Source organism: Coregonus clupeaformis, chromosome 14 (genome assembly GCF_020615455.1).
Source record: "Coregonus clupeaformis isolate EN_2021a chromosome 14, ASM2061545v1, whole genome shotgun sequence".
Classification (NCBI taxonomy): domain Eukaryota; kingdom Metazoa; phylum Chordata; class Actinopteri; order Salmoniformes; family Salmonidae; genus Coregonus; species Coregonus clupeaformis.
In genome coordinates this window covers 26,378,334-26,398,665 of record NC_059205.1, presented here as the reverse complement: position 1 = coordinate 26,398,665, position 20,332 = coordinate 26,378,334, and the positions used below count along the sequence as shown (strand labels likewise).

At 45.7% G+C, this 20,332-nt stretch overlaps 1 protein-coding gene across 1 annotated transcript; it reads right to left on the bottom strand.

Moving 5' to 3' along the window:
• Positions 1-5,095: 5,095 nt before the first annotated feature.
• LOC121581110 (nicastrin) lies at positions 5,096-17,513 on the bottom strand. The gene is made up of 17 exons (XM_041896493.2): positions 17,379-17,513; positions 16,799-16,900; positions 14,284-14,407; positions 14,022-14,140; positions 13,774-13,919; positions 13,468-13,612; positions 10,969-11,081; positions 8,531-8,683; positions 8,282-8,386; positions 8,086-8,163; positions 7,805-7,974; positions 7,577-7,679; positions 7,359-7,457; positions 7,074-7,161; positions 6,721-6,875; positions 6,363-6,575; positions 5,096-6,165 (listed from the first exon to the last, which is right to left on the bottom strand). Exons 1-17 carry the CDS (start codon positions 17,434-17,436, stop codon positions 6,043-6,045), a joined length of 2,094 nt encoding a protein of 697 aa, XP_041752427.2. The 5' UTR covers positions 17,437-17,513; the 3' UTR covers positions 5,096-6,042.
• Between the last annotated feature and the right edge of the window lie 2,819 nt (positions 17,514-20,332).

Here is a 20,332-nt window from a genome sequence, read left to right as displayed (position 1 = left end):
AGTCAACCCGGCATGTCTGAGCACGTCCAGCACCGCCTGGAGGTGTGTCAGGTGCTCCTCCCAACCTTGGCTGTGGATGATGATATCATCCAGATAGGCCACTGCGTACTGCTGGTGGGGTCGAAGCACTCTGTTCATCAGTCGCTGGAATGTGGGCGGGGCTCCGTGGAGACCGAACGGGAGCACCCGGTACTGGTACAGACCGTCTGGTGTCGAGAACGCCGTCTTCTCCCGGGAGGAGGCTGCCAATGGTACCTGCCAATATCCTTTGGTCAGGTCAAGGGTGCTGATGTACCAGGCCTTTCCCAATCAGTCGATTAGCTCGTCCACCCTCGGCATGGGGTAGGCGTTTTTTATGTCGTTCACACCCCGGAAATCATTACAGAAGCGGAGACTACCGTCCGGTTTGGGCACCAACACGATGGGGCTGCACCATGCACTGTGGGACTCTTCAATGACCCCCATCCGCAGCATAGCCTCCACTTCTTGTTTAACGGCCTTCCGTCGGGACTCCGGAATTCGATACGGCCTCTTTCTTACCGTTTCCCCGGGCCGGGTACGGATGTGGTGTTCAATGAGGGTCGTGCGGTCCAGCTTCTCGTAGAACACCGCTGTGTTCCGATCGACAAGCTCCCGGAGCTCTTGCTTCTGGGCCGGGTCGAGGTCCTCACTGCTCGGGACCACCACTGGTACCGTTGGCGTCCGGAGTCCCGACCATAACATGGCCAAGGCTGTCCTCTCGTGCCAGTTCTTCAACAGGTTCACGTGGTAAATCTGAGGTTTCCGTCTCCCCGGTTGCCGTACGTGGTAGTTGACAGGTCCCAGTTTCTCGACCACCTCGTATGGTCCGTGCCATGTGGCCAGGAACTTACTTTCGGCCGTGGGGATCAACCCCAAGTCTCCCACCTGGAATTCTCGGGGCTGGGCTCCCCAATTGTAGACCTGGGCTTGGGTGCGTTGGGCCTTCTCCATATGTTCCCTCACGACTGGCCATATGGCTGTCATCCGCTCCCGCATCGTCTCCACGTGCTCTACCACGCTGCGTAAGGGGGTCGGTTGGGCTTCCCACACCTCCTTGGCGAGGTCCAGTAGGCCACGTGGCCTCCTCCCGTAGAGGAGTTAAAACGGGGAAAACCCAGTGGAGGATTGGGGTACTTCTCAGATTGAGAACATTAGGTGGGGTAGTACCTGGTCCCAGTTCTTCCCGTCCTGCTCGATGACCTTCCGCAGCATCTGTATGAGCGTTTTGTTAAAGCGCTCGACGAGCCCATCCGTCTGCGGGTGAAAAACGGAGGGCCGGATCTGCTTGATCTGCAGGAGGGCACACAACTCTTTCATGAGGCGGGACATAAACTCTGTACCTTGGTCTGTCTCGTTCGGGATGCCCACCCGGCTAAAGAGGTGGAACAGCTCCCGGGCGATTCCCTTGGATACCGCCGCCCGTAGGGGAATGGCCTCGGGATACCGGGTGGCATAGTCTACTATTACCGAGATGTACCTGTGTCCTCGTGCAGTCTTTACCAGGGGTCCCACTATGTCCATGGCGATGCGTTCAAAGGGCACCCCGATGATCGGCAGGGGGACCAGAGGGTTTCGGAAGTGTGCTTTTGGGGCAGTGAGTTGACACTCCGGGAAGCTGCGACAGTAGTCTTCCACGGTCCTTCTCATCCCGGGCCAGTGGAACCGGGCTGCGACCCGTTCCCGGATCTTCTCCATTCCCAGGTGCGCCCCCAACAGGTGGGTGTGGGCCAGCTGAAGAACGGTTCCTACGTACCGTCGGGGCAGCAACAATACCTCTCGAAGTTCCCCCTGTTTGCGCGACACCTGATACAAAAGGTTATTCTTAATTTGGAAATGGGGGTATCGCCAGTCACTCAACCCCGGAAGTAGCTGTCCATCCACCGCTATTACTTGGGCTGCAATTCGGATCCTCCCACTGGGCCGTCCCGAATTGTCCCCTCAGTTGGCCCCCAACGGGGTCTCGACTGGCCCCTCGAAATCGAGAAGGGGGAGGCTGGGCTCCTCCTCCAGTGGTTCCCCAGGAGGTTCGGGTTCCGGCTCCCCCTCCGCCTCCGGACCTGTAGAGTCAGGTGGGTTAACCGGTGGCATCCTGGCCGCACAGGCGAGTGGTCGTCCCCGCTCTCTTCTTCGGCCGGCTCTTATCTTTTTTTTCTACTCGTGCCACCATAGGGCCACGAACAGCGGACAATCCCGTCCCACTAGGATGGGTACCGGAAGCTCTGGTAGTGCACCCACGATCATCTGGCAGCTCCCTTGTGGTGTCACGATGTTGGTCCATATGGCGGGATACCGCTTTGTGTCACCGTGAACGCAGGAAATGGACATCTCCCTCCCCCGTTCGGTCTCCTGGTTCAGCAGGCTCGTGGTTACGAGCGTAACCATGCTTCCGGAGTCTAATAGGGCTTCCGTGTCGTGTCCGTCAACATTCACCGGGACCATGGGTGCCGTTGATTCACGGTGCGCCCAACAGGAGGTGACATACTTCACGGCGTGACCCACCTGGCCTCCGGTGCTAGCTGATGGCATCGACTCCTCTCAAGCAGGGCAATTCCAGGCAATGTGCCCCCGGGTGCCACACTCAAAACACCTCCGTTGGTCTCCATCTACCTGGGGTCGCCGGTGGCAGGTCGGCCCTTCCCCAGCCGTCTCTCCACAGGTTTGTGGTCCCTTGGCCCTGCCGACTGTCGGTTCGGGGTACACCGTGGTGGGGTTGTCCTTCCGTCCCCTCGCACAGGTCGCCGACTCGTCCCGGCTCCCCCTCAGTAGGGCCTGAGTGTTCTGATGCGTCTCCACTGCTTCCAGGAGGCCCCCCAAGGTCTGGGGTGCGCACAGGCTCGCTGCACTCTTCATGTCGTGGGGTAGCGCCCGTACAAAGCGATCCAGGACCACTTTCTCGAGGAGGGAGAGGGTGGATACGTCAGTTAGGAGCCATGCCCTTGTGACGCGCAGAAGGTCGCTCATCTGGGCTTGGGGGGATGCGTCGGGTACGAACCTCTAGTCGTGGAACCGTTGAGCCCGATGGGCCAGGCTGTACCCGTAGCTGCTGAGTATCTCCCGTTTGAGTCCGTTGTAGTTAGCCGCCTGTTCGTCGTTCAGGTCCCAATACGCCTTTTGGGCATTCCCAGAGAGGAACGGGGCAAGCAGACTTGCCCACTTCGGCCTTGGCCATCTTTCCCGTAGCGCTGTCCGTTTAAACGTCATCCGTTAGCTTGATTAAAAACGGGTTGGGATGGGATTCAGGAGACGCTCCTCCTTGCAGCTTCCTGACTTCCTCCACGAGGTGGACGTTTTGTAGTCGCTGTTCCTCCAGCGGGGATACTGGTCTGTAGTTGTTGACATCGGAGGGATCGAGTGTAGGTTTCTTGAGGAGGGGTGCAACTCTCGCTCTCTTGAAGACAGAAGGGACATGGCCAGCGGTCAAGGATGAGTTGATGAGCGTGGTGAGGTAAGGGAGAAGGTCTCCGGAAATGGTCTGGAGACGAGAGGAGGGGATAGGGTCAAGCGGGCAGGTTGTTGGGCGGCCGGCCGTCACAAATCGCAAGATTTCATCTGGAGAGAGAGGGGAGAAAGAAGTCAAAGCTAGGGCAGTGTGAGCAGGACCAGCGGTGTCATTTGACTTAATAAATGAGGACAGGATGTCATCAATCTTCTTTTCAAAATGGTTGATGAAGTCATCCACAGAGAGGGAGGAGGATTCAGTAGGGAGGAGAAGGTGACAAAGAGCTTCCTAGGGTTAGAGGCAGAGGCTTGACATTTAGAGTGGTAGAAAGTGGCTTTAGCAGCGGAAACAGAGGAAGAGAATGTAGAGAGGAGGGAGTGAAAAGATGACAGGTCCGCAGGGAGTCTAGTTTTCCTCCATTTCCGCTCGGCTGCCCGGAGCCCTCTTCTGTGAGCTCGCAATGAGTCGTCAAGCCACGGAGCAGGAGGGGAGGACCGAGCCGGCCGGGAGGATAGGGGACATAGAGAGTCAAACGATGCAGAAAGGGAGGAGAGGAGGGTTGAGGAGGCAGAATCAGGAGATCGGAGGGAGAAGGATTTAGCAGAGGGAAGAGATGATAGGATGGAAGAGTTGAAAGTAGCGGGAGAGAGAGAGCGAAGGTTGCGACGGCACATTACCATCTGAGTAGGGGCAGAGTGAGTACTGTTGGAGGAGAGCAAAAGAGAAAAGGATACAAAGTAGTGGTCGGAGACTTGGAGGGGAGTTGCAGTGAGATTAGTAGAAGAACAGCATCTAGTAAAGATGAGGTCAAGCGTATTGCCTGCCTTGTGAGTAGGGGGGGGGGATGGTGAGAGGGTGAGGTCAAAAGAGGAAAGGAGTGGAAAGAAGGAGGCAGAGAGAAATGAGTCAAAGGCAGACGTAGGGAGGTTAAAGTCACCCAGAACTGTGATTGACAGTTATTTTGTGTTTCTTCCATTTGCGAATAATCGCACCAACTGTTGTCACCTTCTCACCAAGCTGCTTGGCGATGGTCTTGTAGCCCATTCCAGCCTTGTGTAGGTCTACAATCTTGTCCCTGACATCCTTGGAGAGCTCTTTGGTCTTGGCCATGGTGGAGAGTTTGGAATCTGATTGATTGCTTCTGTGGACAGGTGTCTTTTATACAGGTAACAAACTGAGATTAGGAGCACTCCCTCCTTATCTCAGCCCGTTACCTGTATAAAAGACACCTGGGAGCCAGAAATCTTTCTGATTGAGAGGGGGTCAAATACTTATTTCCCTCATTAAAATGCAAATCAATTTATAACATTTTTGACATGCGTTTTTCTGGATTTTTTTGTTGTTATTATTCCCCTCACTGTATTTGCAGGAGACTCTTAATTTGAATTTTTTGTAAAAATCTGTGGTCGTGCTGCCAGCATAATATCCTGCTGCTAGGAGAACAGTAATCCTCAACTGTAGCTAGGGTTGAAAAATTCCAGGAACATGCAATAAATTCCCTAATTTTCCCAAATTCCTGGTTGGTGGATTCTTGCAACCAGGAGGGAATAGGCAGGAAATCTGGAAAACTAGGGAATTTATTGATAGTTCCCAGAATTTTGCAATAATAGAAATAGTAGAGAAGCAACACTAGAGGATTGGAAAAGCCATGTTTATTTAGTTATCAAGGCATTAATCACAATTATTCCCCAGTTGGTCAGAGATCACCTTCACTTACAAACACACCCCGTATCATTTGACATTTCCATCAACACATAAAAACCTCTGGGCATGATCCTGCAAATTATTTCTAGATTTAAAATAATGTCGATTTTTAAAGACTGCAAACAAAATAACACTATTTTGATATACACATTTTAATGCATATTAGGCTGCATTTAGACAGGCAGCCCAATTCTGATCGTTTTTTCACTAATTAGTCTTTTGACCAATCAGATTAGCTCTGAAAAAGATCTGATGTGGAAAGATCTGATGTAATTGGTCAAAAGGCCAATTAGTGTTAAAAATAAGAATTGGGATGCCTGTGTGAACGCAGCTGTAGTGGTCATTCAGCTAAACCCACATCCAAAGTCTATTTGCCAGAAGTAAGGTTTCATTCTCCCTAGAAATGACAGATCAGTATACTACAGACAGAGAAAAGAAAGCTACTACAACTGCATCCTCAACATACACACTTGCACACGCTCGCAAGCACCTCCCATTTACACACACGCATGCACGCAAGCACACACAGTCAAACAAAGCCTAGTGCCTACTTCCATGATACAGTAAACAAAACATGATTTGACTGAACAAAAAAAATGAATATGAACATCTTTTACACTGGCACAGACCAGTGCAATCTGACCCTGATGAGTCCGGATCCATCCGGGCCAGTCAATTCCAGTTATGTGTTAAACCTCATCTGTGTGAGTCCATCAGGCTCACACAGATAAAACAATCTATTCTGCCTAACCTCTTTGCCTGTCTGTCGGTCTACAATATCGTGTGTAAAAAAAACAACAAAAAAAACAACGCTGTCTGTTCCTGTTTGGTTGGGAGAGTAGTGGTCGCTGGTCACAGGTTAAAACGCCTGGAGGTAATCAGTAGGCGGCGCTAGCGGGTTCCCTCGTGGAGCTGAAGAGGACGTCTGCCTTGGAGCTGACAAAGTATGTCAGCAGTAGGAATGTGAACAACACAGCCACTCCCACGCCTAAGGTCAGCATCTATGAGAGACAAATTAAGAAGAAAGAAGAGGTGAATACTGTGAGAAAAAAACATGCTTGTACTTTTCAATGCATTTGACACTTTCACTACCTAAACATGATAGTTGGTTCAAACAGAATCACTTGAACCTAAGCAACACAACTGTAATTGATTAAACAGATATGGATCATGGTAGGTAAGTTGACTGCAGTTTTACCTCCAGGTCCCGGCTGGCTACTAGGAAAATTCTAGCTTTGATGAACTTCCACCGTGATTCTGTCCACGTGGAGTAGTCTTTGGAAGCATACTCTCCCAGCTCGAAGGCAGGGGATATTGCTCTGGTCAGGCGTACCGATGCACGTACGCAGAAGGAATCTCTCTGGGTGCTGTTGGGTGGGACAATGCCCTGAACCCAGAGATAGGAGTACATCTGAGAGAGAAACAGTGAATTAGAGTGTGGTGGGATTCTAGCACCAGTGTACAAATAAGCAATTTTTTTTATTCCGATGTCAACAGTGATACGCTGTACATCTATCCATCTGCACACAGACAGACAGATCCAGCGGCACACCTACCTGTCTGCTCTCGTTTGGCAGCTCATCTGGCTTCTGGCACTGACTCTGGGTGAGGTTGGTGGCTGCTCCAGTAAAATTGGCCAGGAGGTACTGGACCAGACGTGTCGGAGTGGAAGACATGGCAACACCAACATAGTACTGTGGTGGGCTGGGCTCTAGGAGACAGAAAAACACAAAGCAATGAAGACCCAAGTACCCCAGTACCTTCTTTATGGATGCGAGTGTGTCTGTGACTAGTAAACATGTACGCATGCTCCATATCTGCCTGTGTGTTTACGACGTTGGTAGTAGCAGACTGCCTCTGTAGGGTCAAAGGGTGTTTCCTAGTGAGAAAGTATCAGACTAAAACTCACTGAGAATGTCCTGTAGGTCTGGGGACATCATTGCCTGAAACCAGCTGTTGTTGGAACTAACCAGAAACCCATACAGCATCTGGGTAACCTGAGAGAGAGATGCAGTGTTTGGTCAAACAATTCTGTTTCTGTCCCAAAAACTTCAATTTGAAAAGATGTTAGATGCTTAGAATGAACAAGTGACTGATGTTAACAGAAATATTGACAGACAGTCATGGAAAATAACAGACTATATCAGTATGACATGTACAACAGCTGAACAGGTCATCATTCATCGAGTCTCACTATTTTGGGGTCTGCGTTGATGGTGTTGACTTTGGACTCGTTTCCCCCGGCCTGCTTGTAGAGAGCACGTGCAACCAACGTAGCCACATCAGTAAGAGACTGAAAGAGTACAGTGAGGGAGGAAGGAGGAATATATTATTGTAACAGTGGGTCACGATGTAAAGGCAACTGTACCTACTGCAATGGGTGGATCAGTGGGATTGCTATGGTAAGAATACCTTTGCAGTATCAGTCACAAACTCCAGCTGTTCCTCTGGACTCAAGTTAGATGGATAAGTCAGGTTCAGGTTAGCAGCGTTGTCGTAAAAACTCTCATAGTACCTGTGCATGGGCAAACAAGACAGAACACTCCTCACTACTAATGAAGAAATCCATATCAGGCAAGTTTAATATTGCCATAATAAAAATTAACAGCAACGACAGACCATAGTCAAACACTGACTCACCTGTTGTTGAACGCAGATTTGTGGTCTGCAATCACAATCCCTGGGATTGGCCGAGCTCGCAGGAAACGCTGGAGGGAGGAGGGCGGGAGTGGCTGAGACACACCAGGCTCAACCAATAAGAAGCTGAGCCCAGCCGTGGAGGACTGTAAGTTGTTCACAAGATTCGTAATCTGAAACAGAGTAAGAGGTTGGGAAACGTGGGTTGAGAGAAAGTATAAAGAGTATAGAAAAAAGGGGTGGCCCAGGTAAGAGGCACAAAGAGAAACATGTAACTCCCTCACCTCGTCATTGACGGTGTTGTTCCTCCTGGACACAGGGTCTGAGTGGAGAAAGAGGTTGGTGCCACTGTGCACGGCCACCTTACAAATAACAAAAGATCCATCACTCTTTATTGGTTGATTGTATATCCATGTGTTTTGCAAAATGATGCCTGTGTGTGTTTGAGTATTCAATGAGACTGTATACGCAAGTCCTTACCTGACCAATCTCTAGTATTGAGTGAACATTGTCCAGGTCTATCACAAATTTGCCCTTCTCCATGTCGTAAACCATCCGAGAGCTGCCAATGTAGTCAAAGGCTTCCTGAAAGAGAGGAATAAGCTATCAACATCCTTGCTCATATAGTACAACACTAAACAATACTGCTATATGATAGTGACCACATGGGACTCATGTACCATAATTGACACATACTAGACGACTTGCTTAGGGAGAGAAGGAACTCACCCCTTGGAAGAAGGCAAAGAGGATATTCCGTGTGGGAGGGGCCTCGTGAGTGACTTCACGCAGTGCCTGGGCAGCAGCAAGCAGAGTGACAAACCCTGAGATACTTCCCTCTGCTCCAGTTGAAACCTCCCAGAAAAATGCCCTGCTGTCCAGCTACAAAAACGCAGAGAGTGCAAGGTGTCCAGTCAATTGTCCATAAACTCCAAACAAGGAAAAACGATGTAAGGATTGTATAGGAAGGAAATGGTACAGAGCAAATTACCAAAGCACTTTTTAAGCTCATTAAATCAAGATGTGTATACCACACACAAGAATGTGGCTCATCTTGTATACTGTTTTGCATAAATTCCAAAAGGCTTATGCTGCGTTCATAACCAAGTGGGAAGGTGGTATTTAACGCATACGACTGGGAAGAATCCACTTGAACGCCCCTCCAACTCGTAATTACTAGTGGGAAACTCGTCCATCATCCCTGAGCTCCGTCTTCTCCCACATGCTGACCTTTGACGTCACCTACTAAGGAAATGACCTTGATAACAGAATTTTCAGCAGTTAAATGTAACAAAACATTATTTATAAAAAGCAAATCTATTCACATGGGTTTTGAACGCCATCATTTGTTTACAAGCATGATACAGTGGGGAGAACAAGTATTTGATACACTGCCGATTTTGCAGGTTTTCCTACTTACAAAGCACGTAGTGGTCTGTAATTTTTATCATAGGTACACTTCAACTGTGAGACGGAATCTAAAACAAAAATCCAGAAAATCACATTGTATGATTTTTAAGTAATTAATTTGCATTTTATTGCATGACATAAGTATTTGATCACCTACCAACCAGTAAGAGTTCCGGCACTCACAGACCTGTTAGTTTTTCTTTAAGAAGCCCTCCTGTTCTCCACTCATTACCTGTATTAACTGCACCTGTTTGAACTCGTTACCTGTTTTAAAGACACCTGTCCACACACTCAATCAAACAGACTCCAACCTCTCCACAATGGCCAAGACCAGAGAGCTGTGTAAGGACATCAGGGATAAAATTGTAGACCTGCACAAGGCTGGGATGGGCTACAGGGCAATAGGCAAGCAGCTTGGTGAGAAGGCAACAACTGTTGGCGCAATTATTAGAAAATGGAAGAAGTTCAAGATGACGGTCAATCACCCTCGGTCTGGGGCTCCATGCAAGATCTCACCTCGTGGGGCATCAATGATCATGAGGAAGGTGAGGGATCAGCCCAGAACTACACGGCAGGACCTGGTCAATGACCTGAAGAGAGCTGGGACCACAGTCTCAAAGAAAACCATTAGTAACACACTACGCCGTCATGGATTAAAATCCTGCAGCGCACGCAAGGTCCCCCTGCTCAAGCCAGCGCATGTCCAGGCCCGTCTGAAGTTTGCCAATGACCATCTGGATGATCCAGAGGAATGACTAAAATGTAAATGAATGGGAGAAGGTCATGTGGTCTGATGAGACAAAAATAGAGCTTTTTGGGTTAAACTCCACTCGCCGTGTTTGGAGGAAGAAGAAGGATGAGTACAACCCCAAGAACACTATCCCAACCGTGAAGCATGGAGGTGGAAACATCATTCTTTGGGGATGCTTTTCTGCAAAGGGGACAGGACGACTGCACCGTATTGAGGGGAGGATGGATGGGGCCATGTATCGCGAGATCTTGGCCATCAACCTCCTTCCCTCAGTAAGAGCATTGAAGATGGGTCGTGGCTGGGTCTTCCAGCATGACAACGACCCGAAACACACAGCCAGGGCAACTAAGGAGTGGCTCCGTAAGAAGCATCTCAAGATCCTGGAGTGGCCTAGCCAGTCTCCAGACCTGAACCCAATAGAAAATCTTTGGAGGGAACTGCAAGTCCGTATTGCCCAGCGACAGCCCCGAAACCTGAAGGATCTGGAGAAGGTCTGTATGGAGGAGTGGGCCAAAATCCCTGCTGCAGTGTGTGCAAACCTGGTCAAGACCTACAGGAAACGTATGATCTCTGATATTGCAAACAAAGGTTTCTGTACCAAATTAAGTTCTGCTTTTCTGATGTATCAAATACTTATGTCATGCAATAAAATGCAAATTAATTACTTAAAAATCATACAATGTGATTTTCTGGATTTTTTTAGATTCCGTCTCTCACAGTTGAAGTGTACCTATGATAAAAATTACAGACCTCGACATGCTTTGTAAGTAGGAAAACCTGCAAAATCGGCAGTGTATCAAATACTTGTTCTCCCCACTGTAGCTGTACTTTTAGTTTATGGTTGATGCAGCATGTTGGCCATTAGCCAATTGGTGTTTCTCAACGAGTTCAAAGCATCCAACTGGTAATTACCACCTTCCCACTTGGTTATGAACGCAGCATTAGACATATGTGAACATGTGACAAGATGTGGAAGAGGGAGGCAGGCATTCTTTGTGTCACTCACCCTGGCTGCTGCTATAACAACGCTCTCGTTCTCCTTGTGGCCGAAGACTGTGTCGTTATAGGGCCGGATGGAACCCCAAACATTATTATCACTCAGAGGGTCACACACCATCTCTGTGAGAGAGGTAGATATGTGTGTGAGATATACACTGAGTGTACAAAACATTAGGAACATCTTCCTAATATTGAGTTACACCCGTTTTGCCCTCAGTCTCAATTCTTCGGGGCATGGATTACAATATGTCGAAAGCGTTCCACAGGGATGCTGGCCCATGTTGACTCCAATGCTTCCCATAGTTGTGTCAAGTTGGCTGGATATCCTTTGTGTGGTGGACCATTCTTGGTACACACGGGAAACTGTTGCGCGTGAAAAACCCAGCAGTGTTGCAGTTCTTGACACACCCAGTTCAAAGGCACTTCAATCTTTTGTCTTGCCCATTCACCCGCTGAATGGCACACATACATAATCCATGTCTCAATTATCTCAAGGCTTAAAAATACTTATTTAACATGTCTCCTCCCCTTCATCTACACTGATTGGAGTGGATTTAACAGGTGACATCAATAAGGGATCATAGCTTTCACCTGGTCAGTCTATGTCATGGAAAGAGCACAGTTTTGTACACTCAGTGTACATGACTGAATGTGTATACTAACTATTCACATATACACAATAATTAGGGCCATGGTTTTTTTCCACTTTGATTTTACCAGTATTTCCAGTATTATCTACTAGGTTTGCAGCAGGTAGAAAGTCTGCTGCAAACCTAGCCACAAAGCCAAATAGGCTTTGTGCGATTACGATTCGCAGAGATACGCCTTCCATGGCTTACATTTACATACATTTATTTAATTGACACAAGCCGTCTCCAATCAATCAATGTCTGGTTGTACGTGTGTGTTTGGTGCGGGGGATCGCTTAAGCCAGGCGAGGTGTAGCTCTGCGGATCTTAATCGCACAAAGCCTATTATTTGGCAGGGAATACTATTTGTAGATCAGTGATTCTTAACCTCACTTTGACAATTCAAGATTCGCAGCGCTACGCCTTCCTTGGCTTAAGACATCTCCATGCTTCCCAGCCAAAACAGTTCGGAAGAGTTTGTGTATATGTTGTGATGATTTTGTTCGTTTTGGACATCGGCAGTTCGGGCACAACATTTTTTCTTGAGGCAAGCAGAAGTCGGTAGCCGAAGTCTACGCCCCGTCGTCTATGATTGATCAAGAGTAGGGATTCTTCAGTAAAGTCTGTTGTCATTCATCGAGAGACGACTTGTTTTCATGCAAATTATGCACCAAACAGCTTACATGCTGACCACACCACTCGCGTTACGTGCGCGAGCGTTGCAAAATATATTTACACATACATGTTATTCAATAATTTTATCCAAACTGCTCACGTGCGTCAACAAGCATCTGCATAGCCAGGAGCTAAAATAGAACTTGGTTCTATTTTTTACGCTTGACGCGCTGCAAGTCCCGCCTCTCTCATTTTTTTGTCATTTAGCAGACGCTCTTATCATTTTTTTTCATACTGGCCCCCCCGTGGGAATCGAACCCACAACCCTGGCGTTGCAAGCGCCATGCTCTACCAACTGAGCTACACGGGGCTCATCTCCTCATTGGTTTTTAGGAGCATATACCCATGTGGGTGATTGAAAGATTAACTGAGGTCCACACTCCAGTCCAGTTGGTGGTGGTACTGCACCTTAAAGTTGGTTGCCAACTGCCATATAAAGTCCAAAGAAGAAAACTGAAGGAGGAGAGATTACTAGAAACTAACTAGGTTTACCCTTTTATTTGTGGATTCATTGTCGGAGTAGAGGACCTTATGCATTTCAGGTAAAATAACAACCCAATGTTTATATCCCAGGACAAATTAGCTAGCAACAGCAAGTAGCTAGCTAGCCATTAATATTTTATGCGTTTTGACCTGTCCCCATCTTAATATAGTTGGTTCAGAATTCGTTTTGATATTTCAACCTGTGTGTCCTGATCGCGTCTGGTGTGGATGGACAAAATCAAAATGCGCGCGATGGTGCACGCGCATACCAAGTCTAGTCAGCATGTTAGTTAGATGTAAAATTGTGCGACTAAGATCTCGGCAAAAACGTCCAAATTTATATTTTGAGAAAGTGTATACTGGCTACGGCGTCTCAAAATGGACAAACCGTACTATTGCCGCTTTTTTCTCGTTTTTTTCAAGAGAAGGTATTTTAAGGGAGTATGCGAGCACACTTGTTCAGTTCGCCTTGCCGAGTTCGGCTAGGCGCCAGCCGAACTGGAGCATGCTGACTCCTTTAGGCGATCCCCCCACCAAACACAAAAGCACAACCAGACATTGCTTGATTGATTGGAGAAAATTAAAGAACATTTCCTAGGATTTTCTACCTGCAGCAAACTTAGTGGATAATACTGGAAATACTGGTAAAAGCAAAGTGCCTAAAAAGCATGGCCCTAACAATAATGTATCTATGCTTACGACAGTGGCTGTTTGTGTACCTGGGTTGATGCTATAGTTGATGTTGTTGCGTCTCATGCAGGTTGGAGTATTGGTGACAGCGTGCATGTGGGAGAAGAGCTGCATGGCACACAGAGGGTACTGTGGGGCACTGCCATTCACCGCACGATTATGGTCAAAGTAGCACTGCAAGTAGGGTAGATACATTTATCAGAATGAAGGGTCCAGTTTCAATACACAGAAATACTGTAGCATAATAAGATAATTCAGATAAAGACAGTTCATGGTCATGAAGTGACATGACATTAACCCTGACTGGGTTGTGACTGCTTGAAGTGACCCCTCACCTGTTTGATTAACTCTGTTTCATTGTCTTCGTTCAGGGAGAAGACAGGGAAGTCAAATTCCTCATAGGATAGACCGTTCCCCAGAGGGTTCCATACAGTACTGTTACAATGTGCCAAATTAGGACCATAGTTGTCGGAGTATACGCCTGAGGAAAAAGTAAACCAAATGACGTTTAAAAAGCATCCCAGTTAGCAAAGATCATATAGTCATTTTGACGGACTGGAGTCCAAATGTCTGATCAACCTACCTGTGTTCTCATTGGGACATGTTGTGTGTGGCGAGAACTCTGGTGGGCTAGTATTTGGGATCACCACTGCAACCCCAGCTACCCTGCTGGATTCATTCTTCATCTTCATCATGATAGACCTGTAGAGAGAAGACAATCCTTGAGCGTGACGGGGCTACTAGGATATGGATCATATCATTGTCCGGCTGTGATGAACGATAGTCACAGTGAGTGTGTTCCAACTTTGTTCTGGAGGTCAAAAATGTGGCTGTGTGTAGCCTACCTGGTGAAGAGGGATGATTCCAACACAACCATATAAGGAGGATTGGGTCCTTTGCTCAAAGGCCATTCCAGATCTGCCTCAGACTCCAAGAAATGGATCACACCTGTATCACCTGATATCGAGGCTGACACACAGGATAGAAAAAACGCTTGTCTTAGTATGCAAATCTTCAATCTGTATTCCAGCATTACAAAAAGTACAGCTTGGATACAAATCACAGTCAGTGTTTCCCCTGCTGCTAAATTGTTGCCGCCACACCATTTGTAATACATTTTCGGCATGGAAAAACGGTTTCAGTGTAAACCTAAGACTAGAAACAGTCAGAAAGTTTGTAGAAAATATAATTGACCTACAGTACCAGTCAAAAGTTTGGACACCTACTCATTCCAGGGTTTCTTTATTTTTTTTACTATTTTCTACATTGTAGAATAATAGTGAAGACATTAAAACTATGAAATAACACAATAACCGAAAAAAGTGTTAAACAAATCAAAATATATTTCATATTTGAGATTCTTCGAAGTAGCCACCCTTTGCCTTGATGACAGCTTTGCACACTCTTGGCATTCTCTGAACCAGCTTCAAAAGGCACTTAAGAAGTTTTTGGCAAACTCCAAGCGGGCTGTCATGTGCCTTTTACTGAGGAGTGGCTTCCGTCTGGCCACCCTACCATAAAGCCCTGATTGTTGGAGTGCTGCAGAGATGGTTGTCCATCTGGAAGGTTCTCCCATCTCCACAGAGGAACTCCGGAGCTCTGTCAGAGTGACCATCGGGTTCTTGGTCACCTCCCTGACTAAGGCCCTTCTCCCCCGATTGCTCAGTTTGGCCGGAGGCCACTGTGTTCTTGGGTACCAAAAATGTCTGCATCATTGAAGGTCCCCTTCCCCAGATCTGTATCTCGGCACAATCCTGTGTCGGAGCTCTACGGACAATTCCTTCGACCTCATAGCTTGGTTTTTGCTCTGACATTCACTGTCAACTGTGGGACCTTATATAGACAGGTGTGTGCCTTTCCAAGTCATGTCCAATCAATTGAATTTACCACAGGTGGATTCCAATCAAGTTGTAGCAATATCTCAAGGATGATCAATGGAAACAGGATGTAACGTAACAAAGTGGAAAAAGGGAAGGGGTCTGAATACTTTCTGAATGCACTGCACACACACAAACAAACTACAATCAACAAAATAAAAGCTACACAATCTGGGAGAATTTTTTAATCCCAAAACAATTAATTCAGCAGTATACATTTTGCTATTATGTTTGAGCAAAAGAGCACAGCATTAGCCATGGCAAATGGCAAAAGGCATAGAATTGCAGGAAAACTGCAACCTTTTCTCTTTGCTCTCTACACAGCGAAGATGGGGGCCTCTAAAATGTTTTCTAAAATTCAGCCGCACTGAAGGGCTGACTGCGCCCCCTGCCACGCCCACCACCTAAGCCCCCTTTTGATCCAGAAAAAAACCTGTATCATGAGGTATTCTAACTCAGGTGAGCAAAAACTTGAGACTTCCTTAACATTAGAGATCGCGTACCAGCTGTTGTTAACAAAGAGACACACTCCTCCTCCCTTTGTCTTACCCAAGTCTGCCTTCGGTCTAGACGATGCATAGAAAAACCAGCAAGATGTATATCCATGTCCTTGTTCAGCCACGACTGTGATAAACATAGGATATTAAATTTTTTCATGTCCCGTTGATAGGATAGTTTTGAACGGAGCTCATCCAGTTTGTTCTCCAGTGATTGCATGTTTGCCAATAGAACAGAGGGCAATTTGCTCACAGAAGTAGTCTAGTAAGGGGGCCGGCTCGCTTGCCTCTTTTTCACTGCCTCTTTCGAGTCCTGGGGATCAGGGCCTGGTCCGGAGTAAGCAGAACATCCAGAGCTGCCGAATCGTTGAAGTAGAAATCGTCCAAATCGAGATAATGATCGCTGTTCTGATGTCCAGAAGCTGTTTTCGGTCGAGGAAATTATGGCGGAGACATTATGTACAAGTTACGATTTATAGATAGATGGCGTTGGCATCCATTAGATTTTAATTCAATTTGAAGTAGAATGTCCTTTTTTTAAAGTCACCAGAAATGACTCCCACATTCCTTCTACAACGAGACATTATGTAGAAAAAAGTTAAGATCAGCGTAAATGTTTATAAAAATAGCAGAATTGGTCAGGAACCCATAAGACGGCTGCTATGCACTGCAGCGCCATCTTACACGCACACACACACACAGTCGCACATGTCGAGCTCTCTAGCATCTTGAAAGTGTGCCACGGTAGGTGTATTAGGCCTATTTAATGTAAAAAATGCTATCGTAAAATAGTCAACCCTAAAAAATTGTTTTACCAATATGTAAATTGGGTTCAATTCTGGGAAGGGGGTGATTATAGATAGATGGTGATTTTAATTCATTTTGGAGTAGAATGTCCTTTTAAAAAGTAACCGGAAATGACTTCTACAAAGAAATCCCCCCCCCAGTATTGTACCAAGCAGTGTGTGTCATGTTATGTCACTCACACTGGCAGCCAATCTGATGTGTAGCATTGAGCAGTCGAACGCATGGTACAGTGTTATTCAGCACCACATAAATCTTCTGCTCAACAGAGTTACAGCTCACATCTGAAAGACAAAAGAAAAATACAATTGAAGTGGCCAGTTTCTGTAGTGAAATATTCCCATTCCCAAGACACCTAACCATATTGTTACACATCCAATGTTCTTTCATCTAGTCATCCTGAAGCCTGTAATGCCTGTATAGCCGCCCGCTTGCCTTAAGATCACGAGTTACAGTAGCTATCAGTTTAACCTAGCTATCTAAGTGCATCTCATACGCGACTTCAACAAACTAGCTACATCATTTTGTTTGTCGAAGAGTACAATAGGGTAAAAATATGACCTCACTGTCAGCAACATCGTTGTAACAGGCTAGAATCTATATACTTGGCTTGGTCTATAAGCTAGGTAACGTTAGCTGCGAGTTACAATGGAAATAGCCAATGCCCCAACAAAGAGGATAACTTGCTCAGCCAAACTAAAACGGTAATAAATAGGTAAGTGAACGCATGTAGCTAGTATTATAAACGAAAGGTAAACTTACTTTTGTAAAGCCAACAAACTAAGAATATTATAACCCATTTCGACGATTCCAAACCCATCTTCCTGGTTTCAGAAACAACGCTGTGAAGCCATAGATATTAAAACCAAGAGATAGCGGTAGCGCTGACGTCATCCACGTATTCCTATGGGAACTTCCCCATGGCGGATGAAGCCGGAAGTATTTGAATTTGAATCGCTCCGTATAGTCTACCCAACCGTGTCTCTCATTAATTAGCAGTGTTTTTATGTACTAATAGCACAAACTTATGGCGCATCGAAAATTAGCTCAATGTTTTTATGTACTAATAGCGTAACCAGATACCACGACCCTTCTGAATCTCTTTAACTCGATGCGCCCTGAGTTTGTGCTATTAGTACAAATAAACATAACTGCTTATTGGGTTGAAACTAGCTAACGTTAGCTTTTTTAGAGTGAGAACGAGGTAGGTTATTGAACAAGAAATGGCAAATAATCTAGTATTTTCTGTATTTCGGCCCTCATAATTCTAAACTATTTTATTTCAATCAGTGACGTATATTGGTTCATCTTGTAGACAGGAAGTGATTTTTATTCGTTCTGGCCAACAGTAACTTGTATGCTAACGTTAGCTTTTTGGTTCACGCCGGTTGCCACCCCAGTGAACATTGGGCCTTTTTAGCTAGCTGCTCGCCGTTATTAATTATGTAAAAAGACAATCAATAATATAAATCGTGTAAGCATATGGAAATACTTTTTAGCGAATTATTTAGGAATTTATTTCATGATTTAAATGTGTCTGGCAGTGAGTGACGGACTGTGAAACACAATCACCCATGATTCCGTAGTACCGGAACTGACGTTTTATCATTTGTACCGGAACTGACCGTACGTTCTGTGTTTGTTTTTTAAATACCGCACCCAATTTAAAATAAACAATAACTCTGCATAAAATACATAACATATAACAGAATAAACTATTTTGCCTTTTAATTAGATATTTGATGGCGTAGCTAGTTTATTTATGGCCTGTGTGTGTCCCATAGAAATATGATTACATAACTACACAGGTGATAAAACTCCAGATCTCAACCCCATAGAAAATCTTTGGAGGGAGTTGAAAGTCTGTGTTGCCCAGCGACAGCCCCAAAACATCACTGCTCTAGAGGAGATCTGCATGGAGGAATGGGCCAAAATACCAGCAACAGTGTGTGAAAACCTTGTGAAGACTTACAGAAAACGTTTGACCTGTGTCATTGCCAACAAAGGGTATATAACAAAGTATTGAGAAACTTTTGTTATTGTCCAAATACTTATTTTCCACCATAATTTGCAAATAAATTCATTAAAAATCCTACAATGTGATTTTCTGGATTTGTTTCTCTCATTTTGTCTGTCATAGTTGACATGTACCTATGATGAAAATGACAGGCCTCTCTCATCTTTTTAAGTGGGAGAACTTGCACAATTGGTGGCTGACTAAATACTTTTTTTCTCCACTGTAACTTACATACTTCTCTGTTTTGGGACACTTGTGCATTTGGCAGAGGTGCGCGTGAATGCACAAATGGAGGGGTGAGGGAAAGAGACTAATTTGGGATTCAGCAAGAATCTAATCGTGGACCTAGGTACAGTGCTTGATTTGGACAAAAATAGGTGCCAGTACTCATTTTGGGTGCCAGTACTGTTTATATGTACAGTTGAAGTGGGAAGTTTACATACACCTTAGCCAAATACATTTAAACTCAGTGTTTCACAATTCCTTACATTTAATCCTAGTAAAAATTCCCTGTCTTAGGTCAGTTAGGATCACCACTTTATTTTAGCAAATTGGATGTAGTCTATCACAGTGCCATCCGTTTTGTCTCCAAAGCCCCATACACTACCCACCACTGTGACCTGTACGCTCTTGTTGGCTGGTCCTCACTACATGTTCGTCGTCAAACCCACTGGCTCCAGGCCATCTATAAATCACTGCTAGGCAAATCCCCGCCTTATCTTAGCTCATTGGTCACCATAGCAGCACCCACCCGTAGTCTGCGCTCCAGCAGGTATATCTCACTGGTCATTCCCAAAGCCAACACCTCCTTTGGCCGCCATTCCTTCCAGTTCTCTGCTGCCAATGACTGGAACGAATTGCAAAAATCTCTGAAGCTGGAGACTCTTATCTCCCTCAATAACTTTAAGCATCAGTTGTCAGAGCACCTTACCGATCACTGCACCTGTACACAGCCCATCTGAAATTAGCCCACCCAACTACCTCATCCCTATATTGTTATTTATTTTGCTCTTTTTGCACCCCAGTATCTCTATTTGCACATAATCTCTTACACATCTAGCATTCCAGTGTTAATACTATTGTAATTATTCTGCACTATAGCCTATTTATTGCCTTACCTCCATAACTTGCTACATTTGCACACACTGTATATATATTTTCTGTTGTATTTCTGACTTTATGTTTTTTACCCCATATGTAACTCTGTGTTGTTTTTTATTGCACTACTTTGCTTTATCTTGGCCAGGTCGCAGTTGTAAATGAGAACCTGTTCTCAACTGGCTTACCTGGTTAAATAAAGGTGAAATAAATAAATAAATAAAAAAAATTTAAGAATGTGAAATGTCAGAATAATAGTAGAGAGAATTATTTCTTTCCTCAGTGGGTCAGAAGTTTACATACACTCAATTAGTACTTGGTAGCGTTGCCTTTAAATTGTTTAACTTGGGTCAAACTTTTCGGGTAGCCTTCCACAAGCTTCCCACAATAAGTTGGGTGAATTTTGGCCAATTTCTCCTGACAGAGCTGGTGTAACTGAGTCAGGTTTGTAGGCCTCCTTGCTCACAAACACCTTTTCAGTTCTGCCCACACATTTTCTATAGGATTGAGGTCAGGGCTTTGTGATGATCACTCCAATACCTTGACTTTGTTGTCCTTAAGCCATTTTGCCAACACTTTGGATATATGCTTGGGGTCATTG

Coding starts and splice junctions, on each gene's coding strand:
- LOC121581110 (XM_041896493.2), bottom strand. CDS start 17,436: ATGGGTTTGGAATCGTCGAAATGGGTTATAATATTCTTAGTTTGTTGG. Junction 8,684..10,968: donor TTGTTATAGCAGCAGCCAGG/GTGAGTGACACA, acceptor GCGTTTTTGTAG/CTGGACAGCAGGGCATTTTT. Junction 7,162..7,358: donor TCAACGCAGACCCCAAAATA/GTGAGACTCGAT, acceptor TCTCTCTCTCAG/GTTACCCAGATGCTGTATGG.